The 13,132-nt window shown below is 36.9% G+C and overlaps 1 protein-coding gene across 4 annotated transcripts in view; it reads left to right on the top strand.

Annotated features, from left to right (window-relative positions):
* Positions 1-13,132, top strand: part of TMLHE (trimethyllysine hydroxylase, epsilon) — a 132,110-nt gene that overhangs the window by 51,155 nt on the left and 67,823 nt on the right. For all 4 annotated transcript variants that reach the window (XM_069063725.1, XM_069063726.1, XM_069063724.1 and 1 more), the window contains one exon: positions 430-611. In XM_069063725.1, the coding sequence (XP_068919826.1) occupies positions 431-611 (181 nt within the window). In that variant the 5' untranslated portion in view covers position 430. The remainder of the gene's footprint in view (positions 1-429; positions 612-13,132) is intronic.

Below are 13,132 nucleotides of genomic sequence, written 5' to 3'. Positions count from 1 at the left end.
GGGCATTCTCCATCTCATCAATGTCCTTAAACTGTGGTGCCCAGAACTGAACTGAGTACTACAGATGAAGCCTGACCATGGCAGAAGGCAAAGGGAATATCATTTCCCTATCTTTGGAAATTATGCCCCTCTTATTTCAGTATCATTCCTACATTTATTAGAGATTTGATTAGATGACCTCTGAGTTCTCTTCCAACTGTGAGATTTTGTGATTGAAGTTCATTTGTGGTGATAGAGGCAAAAGCCAATTTATGGGGCACCAAGTGAATAGTGGGTGAGGCAATTGACAGCAATGACTTGGGGCCCTTTATGTTTAGCTTTTCCAAACTGAAGTTAGCCCTCTGTACTTGAGATAATTAAATCCCTGTCACCTCTAACTATGTTTCATGGCACCTCTGACTCACCTTTTCTTTTACTCTTTTTCCTTAGAATGTGGTACCACAGGCTATCCCAGATATACTGTGGCATCCAGCATCAGTTGAAGGGAGGAGTTAGACACCAGACCCTTCAGCATCCCTGCTTCCAAAACAGATTTCTGGCAGTTCGACGATGGCAGCACACAGCCCTGGGGCCTCTGAACTGTGCCTGGCAGCAGCATGAGGATCATTTGGGTAGGGGCTGACTGATAGCAGAATTTGAGTACAGAAACATATACTGAGGAAGGGGACTTTGATGCCATCTGTAGATACTTGCTGAGATGTCTAAAGAATCTAGAAAATGCTCTAGAGAATCTTTAGCAATTGATGCCCCCCACACCAATTAGAGATGATGGCAGCAAAGATAGTATCCTAGAAAGTACCTGATTTATGTAAACCAATGACTAACTTATGATAATGGTTAATGACAGTGACAATCCTGTGAATTCAAAATGAACATTTCTTCCCCCAGAGAAACTGCCCATTGATGCCTCTCTCCTCCACTCACACTCTACTCTGTGTTGGGCACCAGAAACACAAAGATCAGAATGACAGTGTCTGTCTTTAGGGTGCTTACCTGGGAGGATTGGAGAGGACTCAAAGAAGCATACTAGAAGCTAGTCATCAAAGGGACCACAAAGGAAAAAGATGAGCAGGGTGTTCTTGGCAGCATTGAGAACAGGGAAAGCCCTGGCAGTGATGTGGTGTAAGGGGTTGGAAGGGGGACCTTGAAGAAAGAGAAGAATTTTGAACCCATGTAAATACATGGAGATCAGAGATGGGTAATGAGTTTGGTCAACAGTTAACAGATGGTCCATTTTGACTAGAACATATAACTTATGAAGGAGTGTTATAAGGTCTAAGTCTTGAAAGGAATGTGGGAGCCAAGATGTGGATGATCTTTATTACCAGGTGAGAGCATAGGGATGACATGGCCAGACCTATGCTTTGTAAAGATGATTTTAACAGTTTTATTGAGGATGGATTGGAGAGGGGAACAGTGAAAGCCAGAAGACCATTCATTCGTCCATTCAGCAAGCATTTTATGAATCACCTACTAAATATCAGGCACTGTGCTGGGTATTGGGGAGTTTTTTCAGTTGTGTCCGACTCTTTGTGATCTCATTTAAGATTTTCTTGGCAAAGATACTGAAGTGATTTGCCATTTATTTGCTTCTCCAGCTCATGAGGCAAATTGGGTTAAGTGAATTGCCCAGGGTCATGGTAAAGTATCTAAGTATCTGAGGCTGAATTTGAACTCAGGAAGAGGAGTCTTTGTAATTCCACGTCTGAAACTATCCACTGCGGCACCACCTAGCTGCCTGGGCATCGGGGAGAGGAAAGGTAAAAACAAAACAGTCTCTGTCCTCAAGGAGCTTACATTTTACTTGTGGGATGGGCAGGAGCAATGTAATTTAATTTAAGGGGTATTTTGGTGCGGTGGAGTGGCACTGGATTTGGAATAACAACTCTGAGTATGAATCCCAGCTCCATAACGTCCTATTTACATGGTCTTGGCTAAGTCTCTTCTCCTCTCTAGATCTTAGTTTCCATGTTGATCAGTGAGGTGATTGGACTGCATGCACTTTAGATCTAGGATCCAGTAATAAGTAAATATAAAATGTATGCAAAATGGTTCCTAAACTCAGGCCCAAAAGTTGGCCTTGTATAGGAGGTGGCTCTGGAGCTGAGCCTTGAAGGAAGCTTGAGATTGTACAAAGTGAAGGTGAGGAGGGAGGGCCGTTCTATGAATGGAAGGCAGCCTCTACAAATATAGGAGATGAAAAACTGTGTATGGGGAGCAGCAATTAGGGGTTTGGTTGGGACATAAAGTGCATGAAGATGAGTAATGTGCAGTAGGCCTGCAAAGGAAGGGTAGAAGTAGACAGTAAAGGGCTGCAGATGCCAACTAGAGGAGTTTAGATTTCCTTCTCTAGATTCTGATGTCACATGGCTAGGAAGAGTTTTAGGGATATCCATTTGGCACCTATGTCATCAGTTAAGAGGCTATTACTTTGGTCTGAGTGGATGAGAGACTAAACTAGGTTGGAGGGGGGACAGAGGCAAGATGGCAGAGTAACAGGAAGTAGTTGAACCTAACTTACCTCTATCCTTTCTCCACAACAATCTAAAGACTGCAACAATCCAAATATTAATGGGGAAAGCCAAGAAAAGTCATAGTGAGTCATTTTTCTTACTCCAGGAGATAGACAGAGGTCTGTGGAAATATTATGTATGGGGAGCAGCAATTAGAGACACTAGGGAAAGGGTCTGGCCAGGAATGTGTGTGACAGTGGCAAGGAGCATTCCAGTGCCCAGAGACAGAAAAAGCCAAGACAGGGCATCAGGGTAGAGATTCCAGGTGATGATTAATAATAATAATAGCTAACATTTATATAATACTTACTATGTGCCAGGTAATATGCTAAGCACTTTACAAATATCTCCTTCAACCCTTTTAGATAACTCTGGGAGGTAGGCGCTGTTATTATCTCCATTTATAGATAAGGAAACAGACAGTAAGAGATAAATTGACTTGCCTAGCATTTTGTAGCTAGGAAGTATCTGAGGCCAGATTTGACCCAGTACTCTATCCACTAGAACACCTACCTGCCCTCTGTGCCACCTAGCTGCTCATGGTACCCCTGAAGTAGTGCTGAGTTTAGGAACAGGTGCTACCTGGCAACTCTGTTTCCCATTACCCAATTCTGGATACTGGAACAAAGAGAAGCAGTCTCAAGAGTGGATATTAGTTGTGTAATAAACAAGAAACAAGTTCTGGAAATGTAACCTTATGGCTCTGATTCCTAGATCAGAATGGTGACTCAGTTCTAGCTTTTTCCCCATTATGATAAACGTGCAGAGGGAAAACCAGGGCAGGAGTACCAGACCAAAGGGGAGCCTCCCAGTAGACCATTCATTAGTGACTGAGTCCAGCAGCTGTCTGCTGAAACTCTCAGCCAGGAACAAGTCAATAGACTTAAACCTGGGTCAGGAACTTGCAGAACACAGATTAGGGCAGTGAACAGACCTTGTCTGGTATCACTCCACTTTGGGAGCACTGAAAACCTGCCAGCCTCCAGCTAGAGCTGTGAAAGCAGCAGAAGGATGGAAGAGGATAGAAGTTCAGGCCAGACACCCCTTGTACCCCCTTGCCAAAGTACATAGAATAGCCTTAATATTGAGTTCAAAGTCAGGAAAGAGTCTGGAAGAATGAACAAATGATGGGAAAGAGCTTCTATGGTGATGGGGAAGCTCAAGAAACAAACTTGGAAGAAGACAATGACTTCAAAACATCAACAAGCAAAACCTCAAGGAAAAAATGCAGCTAGGACATAAGTCTAACAAGAATTCCTTGAAGAGTATTTTTTTTTCAAAAGCAAAAGAGATTTGAAAAAATCAAATGAGTGCTATGGAAGATGGGAAAAGAGAATTAAAAGCTTGAAAAAAGAGGTCCAAAACCTTACTGAAAACAGAATAACTCTTTGAAAATCAGAAGTGGCCAAATGGAAGCTCATTAATGACTCTATGAGATATCAAAAAATAATATAACAAAGTAAAAAATCTGAATAAATAGAGGGGGGGTGGAGCCAAGATGGCGGCATAGAAGCAGAAAAACTCCGTGAGCCCCGCCCCCATAACCACCTCAAATACCAATAAAATATGACTCTAAACAAATTTTAGAGCTACAGAAAACACAAAGTGACAGAAACAAATTTCCTGCTGAAGGCAGCCCAACAGGCCTACAGGAAGGGTCCATCACAGCTTGTTGGGAGCTGAGCCCAGCCCTGCATGAGCCCCAGTTTTATCCCCAGGGCAGCCCGACCAGCAGCGGCTAGAGCAAATTTCAGGAGAGTGGATCACCACCAGCAGTGGCGGTTTCCAGAATTATCAACCCATAAAAGCTAAAGACAAAGTAAAAGGTCAGTGTGGAACTCTGTTGGAACAGAGTTCTGCGAGCAGAATTGGAGGAGGTCTTGTTTCTACTCTACCATCTCGACTCCGCCCCTGATCCAGAGAGAAGCACTCACTTTTGAAAAGGGACAGGGTCAAAATAGAAAAAATAACAAGTCAGGGGTGGGGGCAGGATAGGATGGAGGGAAATATAGTTAGAGTCTCAAATATATCCACTATGGAAATGTTTTGCATAACTACACATATATTTAATTGCTTATCTTCCCCGTAAGGGTGGAGGGAACAAGGGAAAGAATCTGGAATTTAAAGTTTTAAAATCAAATGTTAAAAAATATTATTATTTTTACATGCAACTGGAAAATAAGATACACAGGAACTGGGGTATGGAGATCCATCTTGCCCTGCCGGAAAGTTGGAGGGGGTTTGAGCAAGGATATAGGAGAGAATGGATTGGGGGAGGGGGTTTTCAGTGGGATTGCTGTTTTGGGGTGGTGAGTAGAGGAGAGATGGGGAGAAAATTTGTAACTCAAAATTTTTGGAACTCAAAATTTGTAACTCAAAATTGTGGAAATGAATGTTGTAAACTAAAAATAAAATTAAAAACAAACGACCAGGGCAAGTCAATTAACCTCTAAAAAAATCTGTATAAATAGAATAGAATGTGAAACATCTCGTAGAAGGAACAACTGACCTAGAAAGTAGAGAAATAATTTAAGAATCTTTAGACTATTTAAAAGCCATGAACAGAAAAAGAGCCTAGACATTATATTTCAAGTAATCATAAAAGCAGATCTTAAGTGTTCAGATCTCTTGGAACCAGGGGGCAAACTAGAAATTGAAAGAATCTACCAGGTAATCTCTGAAAGAAACTCCAAAATGAAAACTCCCAGGAATGTTATAGCCCAAACCCAGAGCTCCCAGGCCAAAGAGAAAATACTGTAAGTAGCTAGAAAGAAAGAATCCAAGTACCAAGGAGTCAAAGTCAGGATCACAAAAGATTTAATAGCCACTGCATTAAAGGAATGGAGAGGTTGGAATATGATATTCCAGAAGGCAAAAGATCTAAGTTTACAGCCAAGAATAATCTACCCAGTAAAACTGAATATATATATTCTGAAATATAAATAAATAAGTAAAAATAAATATTTTAATAAAATTTTATAATTTCATTATATATACATAATTTATATATTATCATTATGTATTAGACATATTTTATAATTACATATTATATAATATATTATTTAATTTTATAAATTTTTATATTTTTATAAAATATTATTAATATTTTAAAAATAAATAAAAATAAAACTGAATACATAATTCTACAGGGGTGGTGAGGAAGGAGGTGAGAATGAACCTGTAATGAAATAAAGCACTTCCAAGCATTTCTGATGAGAAAACCAGAGCTGAAGTAAAAATTTGAAATAGAAAACAGAAAACTCAAGAGAAGTATAAAAAATAAACATGAAGGAAATTATAATGGGTGAAACAAGATTAAAGTGTTTATGTTCTTATATGGGGAGATGAGAAATGTATTGTGGAAATAGCCAATGATTCATTGATAAGTATTGCTGTCAATCATACTTATCTATATGCAGAGACATTTTAAAACCAGCTTTTACTATGGTCGGAGCAAGGGCTCATAATTCTATATTACCTCTGGGCAATAGACAGTTCTGGCAAAGCTCATTTAGTTACCAGTTACATCAGACAAAAAAAAAAGATATAGTTGCTAAAAGGAAAAGGTAACTTGTAAACTTCATAGCTGACAAATGGAGAGGAAGGAGGTTTACATGTCAAATGAAAAATAGAGGAAAATTCTATGAATCTAGTTGTAAATTGATCATCAAACATAGCTAGGAATTAGTATACCAAAAGGTTATCTCAAAATGAAGCCATTAGAATGAAGGGTCAGCTGAATTCTAAAGCTTCAGCTGGCTACATGATTTTCTGTACAGATGAAATGACTGTCCTGGAGCCAAACAAAAAGGGAATTTAAAAACTCTTAAGACATTCTGTCTTCTCGGTTGTAGAGGGAAATGGAAATAAAATGCCTCTCTGTGAACATATTCTTTTACATTCACTTTATAATCAGTCACCTCTCTGAATGCTTCAATATCAATTTTACGACAAGCATTTCTATAGGCAGATACAAAGTATTACATAGTATTGAATATAACAGCAAAACAGAAGCAAGAAATATTGGCATTATATCATGGTTCAACACATTCTTGACTACCAACCCCACTTTTCTATTTAGACAACATATTTCTTATTCTGTTTTCTTGAGTTTAGCCATCCCATGAAGTCATCTGCTTCTGGGAAACATTTTCCTTTGCAAATACTTGCAAATATAGGGTCTGTCCTAGACCAGTGTTTATGATGAGCCCAGTTTAGTTCAAACATTCTGTTGTCCTTAATTAGGATTAAGTAATTGGTAATAATTATTAGTTGGTAATAATACCTGGATCAGGCCTTGTTCTTTAGTGGGGTTTTGAAGAGGTGTTCCTTCCAAGAGCTCCATTTCCCACGTTCTAAGTCACTTGCAAAGTTTCCCTAGGTAATGCTGTTTAAACCTTCTAGCAATAAGACTTAGTTTAATTTAATATAAAAAAAACCTGACAAAATCTAATCACATTAGCTTTCCAGTAATTAATTCATGAGATGAAAACCAGGTCAGACCTTATGCCTTAGTGAACTAACCTTAGAAACAGCAGAGCTATAAGAAGAATATTAAATTAGATTGCCTGAAGGACATCTGACCATTCAGAGAATTTCAGTCTTTACATACCATTTGCTTTTTCTGTCTTTACCTGACCCTTGTACTAGATAGATAGATAGATAGAGAGAGAGAGAGAGAGAGAGAGAGAGAGAGAGAGAGAGAGAGAGAGAGAGAGAGAGAGAGAGAGAGAGAGCAAATAATAAAAGTAGTGTTCACAAAGCCTGAACAGTTAAAAAAAAAGCTCTCAAAGCAATGGGGTCATTTACACTTAACAGTTCAGAGATACTTGCTGAGCATAACAAAGATCTATTATAAAACATTAGAGAAAGTTGCTTTTGTTATGGGAGAAATATCTCCTCTTGATTTTGTGTGGTAGGTTACTGCTGCTGAATAAGCAATATCACAGTGCAGAAATTATAGACATAAACACCTAGGTTTTGTTGTGTTTAAGTAAAGGTTCAGGAAGTAGAAAAATGACCTTGAACAAAGATTAGAATTCTAATGATAAAAGTTATGTCAGAGACAAAGAAATTTTTGACATATGGCAATCTAGTACATCTTCTTAGGCTACACAAATTGCACAAGCTTAGTTAAACAGAATCATAATTTCATATATCTCTTAAGGAAACAAACCTAGTTAAACATACTCTATAGGTAAATTAAGTCATGTTATAGATTAAAACTGCATTTAGAGGGTTCACAGTGGGCTAATTGAGAGGGAGATTTACATGCCTCAGAGAAAACTACAGCATAGGAGTCAGTAGACTCTCTTCACAAATAGTTAGCCAAATTGCCTTGGAAAGCTCAAACTCCTTTGGTTTCCTATCTGAGAACTGTCAAAAAGTCTTCAGCTAATATTATATCCATGAGTCAGGTTTATCCAGATGAAGTTAATATAAACAGAAAACAGGCTCCAGTTAGCCAAAATGTTCCAGAAGGAATGGTGTAATAAATTTTAATAAAAAGAAGTCAGCATTTAAAAAATTATTATCACACTATGAAAGGAGGAAAGACTCTGCTGATCCAAATTAGTACTGGTTCCTCAGGCCCAAAGTTACTGATTCACCTATCATAGGTATAGCAAGGGAAAATTCTTTTAGCTCAGTTTGAATTTAGGTAAAAATCATAGATACCTTTTAGAACAGCCAATCAGGTAATAGAGTTCCACAGTATTCACAGTATATCAGAGCCAGGCCCAGAATAAACCAGGTAGGAAACATTCCTGTTCAGAAAGGAAATAGCTCAGTGGGAAATCTGACTCAAGAGAATCTTGCCATTACCTTCATAATTCCATCTTTTCAACCTTCTCTGTTTTTAACATTCATCAACAGCATTCCGAAAAGGGACTTAATCTAAGCAACATTTAGCACTTCCCTTGAATGGTGGATTTTAGGGCTTAAGAAAAACAATTATACCTGAATTCACAATTTAGGGCAATTCAAATCACAGTTCCATCCTACATTGCAGACTTTCTACTGCTTATAATTTAGAGAAACAGTTTTCTTTGTTGCATAAACAGTAAGTAAGCAATAAGTAACAATATTTACTGAGTATTTAAAACATCCTAACAAACTCATTTATCATTTTACTTTGTCATTTAAGAAGAATTTGAGAAAATATCCACATTCTAGAAATTTATACATAAAATGAATACACATCACATTCACACATCACCCAGACCATTCATTATATAAAGAACAAACAAACCATTCCCCTATGATGGCTTTGAGAATCCTCAGGGAAGGGCTTATCTCCTGCAAGAAAAGAGGATTTCCAAAAAAAACCTCAAAGGAACCTTATTTATCTATTACAGGCAATTTATAATCAGAAGGGCAAGTTGCTATCCAGATAAAATAATTTAAAAAATTATTACATTCTAGGTACAATTCAATAGCATTTCTTATATGATGGTTTCCCAAAAACACAATGGAAAAAACTCTACTTAATAATATAGAACCCAGAATTTAAATCATAGACCTAAAACAAAACTCATTTTCCAGGCAAATGACATCAAATACGGTTAAATGCATTCTTAAAATTTTCTTGCAGAAAAAAAAAATCATTAGTCTGTGAAGTTAGACATTCTATACTTAGGTGTATCCAGAAATCAGTATAAAGCAATTAAAAATCCAGTTGCACTCAGGGATATGAAAGTGATTCTTATTCTAGCAGTTTATAAACATTTTACCTTAATGACAAATCCCCAAAGTATTTTCCATCAAAACCTGTTTAACTTAGGTTAAATATAGTAATCATTTTCTTCTTTCACAATATGACTAATGTGGAAATATGTTTAATTATGATTGTACATATATCAGATTGCATGCCGTCTTGGGGAGGGGAGTGTGGAGGGAGGGAAAAATTTAGAACTCAAAATCTTGTAAAACTGAATGTTAAAAACTAAAATGTTTTTTAAAATTAAAAAATAGTGTAATCATTTTAAGAGGGAGAAAAAAAGACAAAACACATATTACTTTAATACTGCATTACAATATTGTTTCAGAATTCATGACTGAAAGTTAGCATAGGATACAGAAAAGTAAATTTGCAGGTTACCAAGGAGTTGTAGGTAATTAGCATAGCCTTGTACTCAAGATCCAAGAAAACAACCTTATCAGATAAGGTAAATAAAACAGAACAGCCATTGTACTTTTAAGCTTTTCCTGAAGAAGGTGCTACAAAACCAAACTTTGAAGTGCTTTCTGAAACAAAGGATTTGCCAGGGTAATCTTTGTTAATTAGTAATGAAGTAGACATCTCACAATTGAGTATAATAAGCCTATCTTGAAAGAGTATTAACAAATTTACAGGAATAAAAATTTTCATCTTTCTCCACACTGATCTAACACTACACTTTTTGATTCCTTCACATCCCAAACATATCTCAAAGTTAATTTTCAAAACTATCCCTTCAATTTACTGACTCTACTTTTGTTAGTTCCTTGTTTGTGCTTTGTTCTGGAAGAGGACCATGACATCAGGAAGGTGATGTCATGACTTGCAAGTGAATTGGATTTAAGTTTCTTTGGAGCCATGGGGGTCCAGTGGCAAGATACAGATCAGGATGACTGGAGATGGCCCAGAAGCAGTGGGAGACCTTGGCCCTTTTAAGCTAAGCTCTTTCCCAGGTCTCTGAGGCAACACCCATTCAGTGATTAAGGATAGGTGAGAAATGAGGCAAAGTATAGCCTCTTTTACCTACTAAAAAAAATAAAAGAAGAAACAATAACCAAGGTCAATCTGGGAGGGGAAGACCCTCAGGGTTTTTGGCCAAAACAGATCCAAGGTAAAATGCTTCTTCCTATCTTGAAGGAAATTGCCATTCTTTTAAGAGATTTCCTGCCCTACTTCAATATTTTCATGGAATCAACTAAGAGACTTCCTACCCCACCTATCAGACCTCTGTCACTTCACAGAAACAAAGGTCAGTTCCAGTTTCTAATTTAGCTTTTAATTTACCTAGACAATTCAGTTAAATCATTTACAGTGTTGAGGCAACAATTCTCCTCTGAGAATCAAATGTTATAATCACTAGATAATAAATTTTCCTTATTTTCTCTGGAGAGTCCTCCAAGAGAATATCCTCAGGACTAAAGAGTAGGACAGAGGGGTGTTTTGTATAACAAAGATCCCCTTTACTCCCAAACACTGGGATATTTCAGATCTTTCAAACCACATTTTCATGAATAATCAATAAAGGATAAACTAGTTTTCTTTATGGTACTTTCTGCTGAGGGGAAACCTTTGATCCTGCCCCTCCCCACCCTTTCCCCAGCTCTTTGCACTCAGAATCAGGAGAAGAATGATAAGGGAAAAAAAATCTCCAGGTTTTCCTGCTTACTTAAATTCAACCTAGGGGATAGTGGAAATCTGGGTTTGTAGGAAAGCAAGGTTCCTTGAATCACAAACCACCCCTAACTAATTTAAATATGAAGCTTCACAATTAACACAAGGATACACAAGATTTCAGTTTTATTAGACCCTGGGGGAAGGGAGGGGGGAGATCAAGGAAGTTCTATTTTGGGCTTTCCCACTGTTCAGGAAGGATTTATTTTTATTTTAACCAAAGGGGAGCTCCAAAACCAAGAGTAGATTCTTCCAGGAAGTGCTTTAGTTTCTGAATCTGCAAGTCTATTAGAACACACCAAACTGACCAGATCCCTCTCTGAGTCCATTAGTTCTCTCTGTGGAGGTGGATTGCATATTTTATCATGATTCTTTTGGAATCCTAGTTGATCATTACATTGATCCGAGTTCCAAAGTCTTTCAGAATTGACTGTCTTTACAATAGTGTTGTTATTGTATTAATTGTTCTCCTGGTTCTGCGCACTTCACTTTGCATCAGTTCAAATAAGTCTCCCTAGTTTTGTTTTTTTTTTTCTGAAATCATCCCCTTCATCATTTCTTATATCACAATAACATTCCATCACATTCATATTCCATAACTTGTTCAGCCATTCCCCCAATTAATTAGCATCCCCTCTCTTTGCCACTACAAAAAGATATCTATAGATATTTTTAATACATAATGGGTCTTTTCCCTCTTTCTTTCATCACTTTTGGATACTCCTCATAGTGATATTCTTGGTATAAGTTTAATAGCTCTTTGGAAAAAATTCCAAAAGCTTTCCAGAATGGGTAGACCAGTTCGTAAGTCTGCCAACAGTACAATAATGTACTGTTTTTCCACAGCCCCATAAAATTTTTTGTTTTTTTCCCCCTTAGACTTGTCGATCTGATGGTATGAGTTATTTCAGTTTGATTAGGTTTTGTATTTTGTCAAAAAGCTTTTTCTGCATCTTTGGAATAATCATATGATTCTATTGTTTTTGTTATTGATTTGGTTAATGACTTTTATAGTTTTCATAGTACTGAACCAACTTTGTACTCCTAGTATAAATCCAGCATGGTTGTGATCTTTGTGATATATTGCTGTAATCTTTTTGCTTGTATTTTATTTAAAATTTTTGTATCAATATTGATGTATATATGTGTGTGTGTAGAGACACAGACAGACAGACACATATTAATAGCCATTGCTCAGTAGATAAATGGTAAAAGGACACTAGCAATTCTCAAAAGAAAAACTACAAAGTATTCACAACCACATGAAAAAATGTTCTAAATCACTAACAATAAGAGCAGTGCTAGTCAAAATAGCCCTGTAGTTTCACCTCATCCTCTGAAAATTGGCAAAAAATGACAAAAAATGTCAACAGCTAATGTTGGAGGGGTTGTGGAAAGATGGGCACATGAATACATTGTTTGTGAAACTATGAAATGGTACATCCATTTTGGAAAGCAATTTGGAATTATGCAAATAAAGTCACTAAAATATCCCAGAGATTCTATTACTGGGTATATACCAAGTAAGCCATTAATTAGTAAAAAGTCCCCATGTATTCCAAACTATTATATATTATATAGCTAAGAACTGGAAACAAAGTAGATACCCATTAATTGGGGGGGGGTGGCTAAACAAATTACTTGAATATATAAACAAAGTACATGAACATAATGGAATATTATTGCACTGTAAAAAAGGAGGTATGTAATGGATACAGAGAAGCATTAAGTGATCTATATGAACTGATGCCCAGTGAAGTCATCAGAGCCAAGAAAATAATATACGTGGTAATTACAATGATGTAAATGGAAAGAATGAGGACACAACAAAAAGTCAAAGGTAAATATAGCAAAAATTGTAAACATTAAGTGAGACTTAAATGAAGAGAGATGAGGAAACACACCCTCCCCCTCTTGGAATTGGGGGATCCATGTTTTCAGACTTTTTCAATATGTTGACTAGCTATGTTGACTTTTTTTTTTCTTTCTAGAAAAGAAAAAGTTTTTATATGGTGTGGCTCTGGCAGTGGGAGAATAAGGCATATTTGGGATAACTATGGTAATATAAGAAATAGAAAATATAAACAAAAATGTTTTAAAAATAGAGTACATTGTGGAATATGGTACAAGGTACTGTTTCAAGCCTAATTTCTGACAACTGCTTTTTAGTTTTCTCAGAAGTTTCTATCATATAGAGAGTTTTTTCCCCCCTAAATAATTCATGTTTTGA

The sequence above is a fragment of the Petaurus breviceps genome, unplaced genomic scaffold, assembly GCF_028583685.1.
Source record: "Petaurus breviceps papuanus isolate PSGF00001 unplaced genomic scaffold, PetGlider_PUasm1.0 90601, whole genome shotgun sequence".
Lineage (NCBI taxonomy): Eukaryota > Metazoa > Chordata > Mammalia > Diprotodontia > Petauridae > Petaurus > Petaurus breviceps.
The sequence above is the reverse complement of the archived record's forward strand: the minus strand, read 5'-3'. Positions and strand labels throughout refer to the sequence as shown.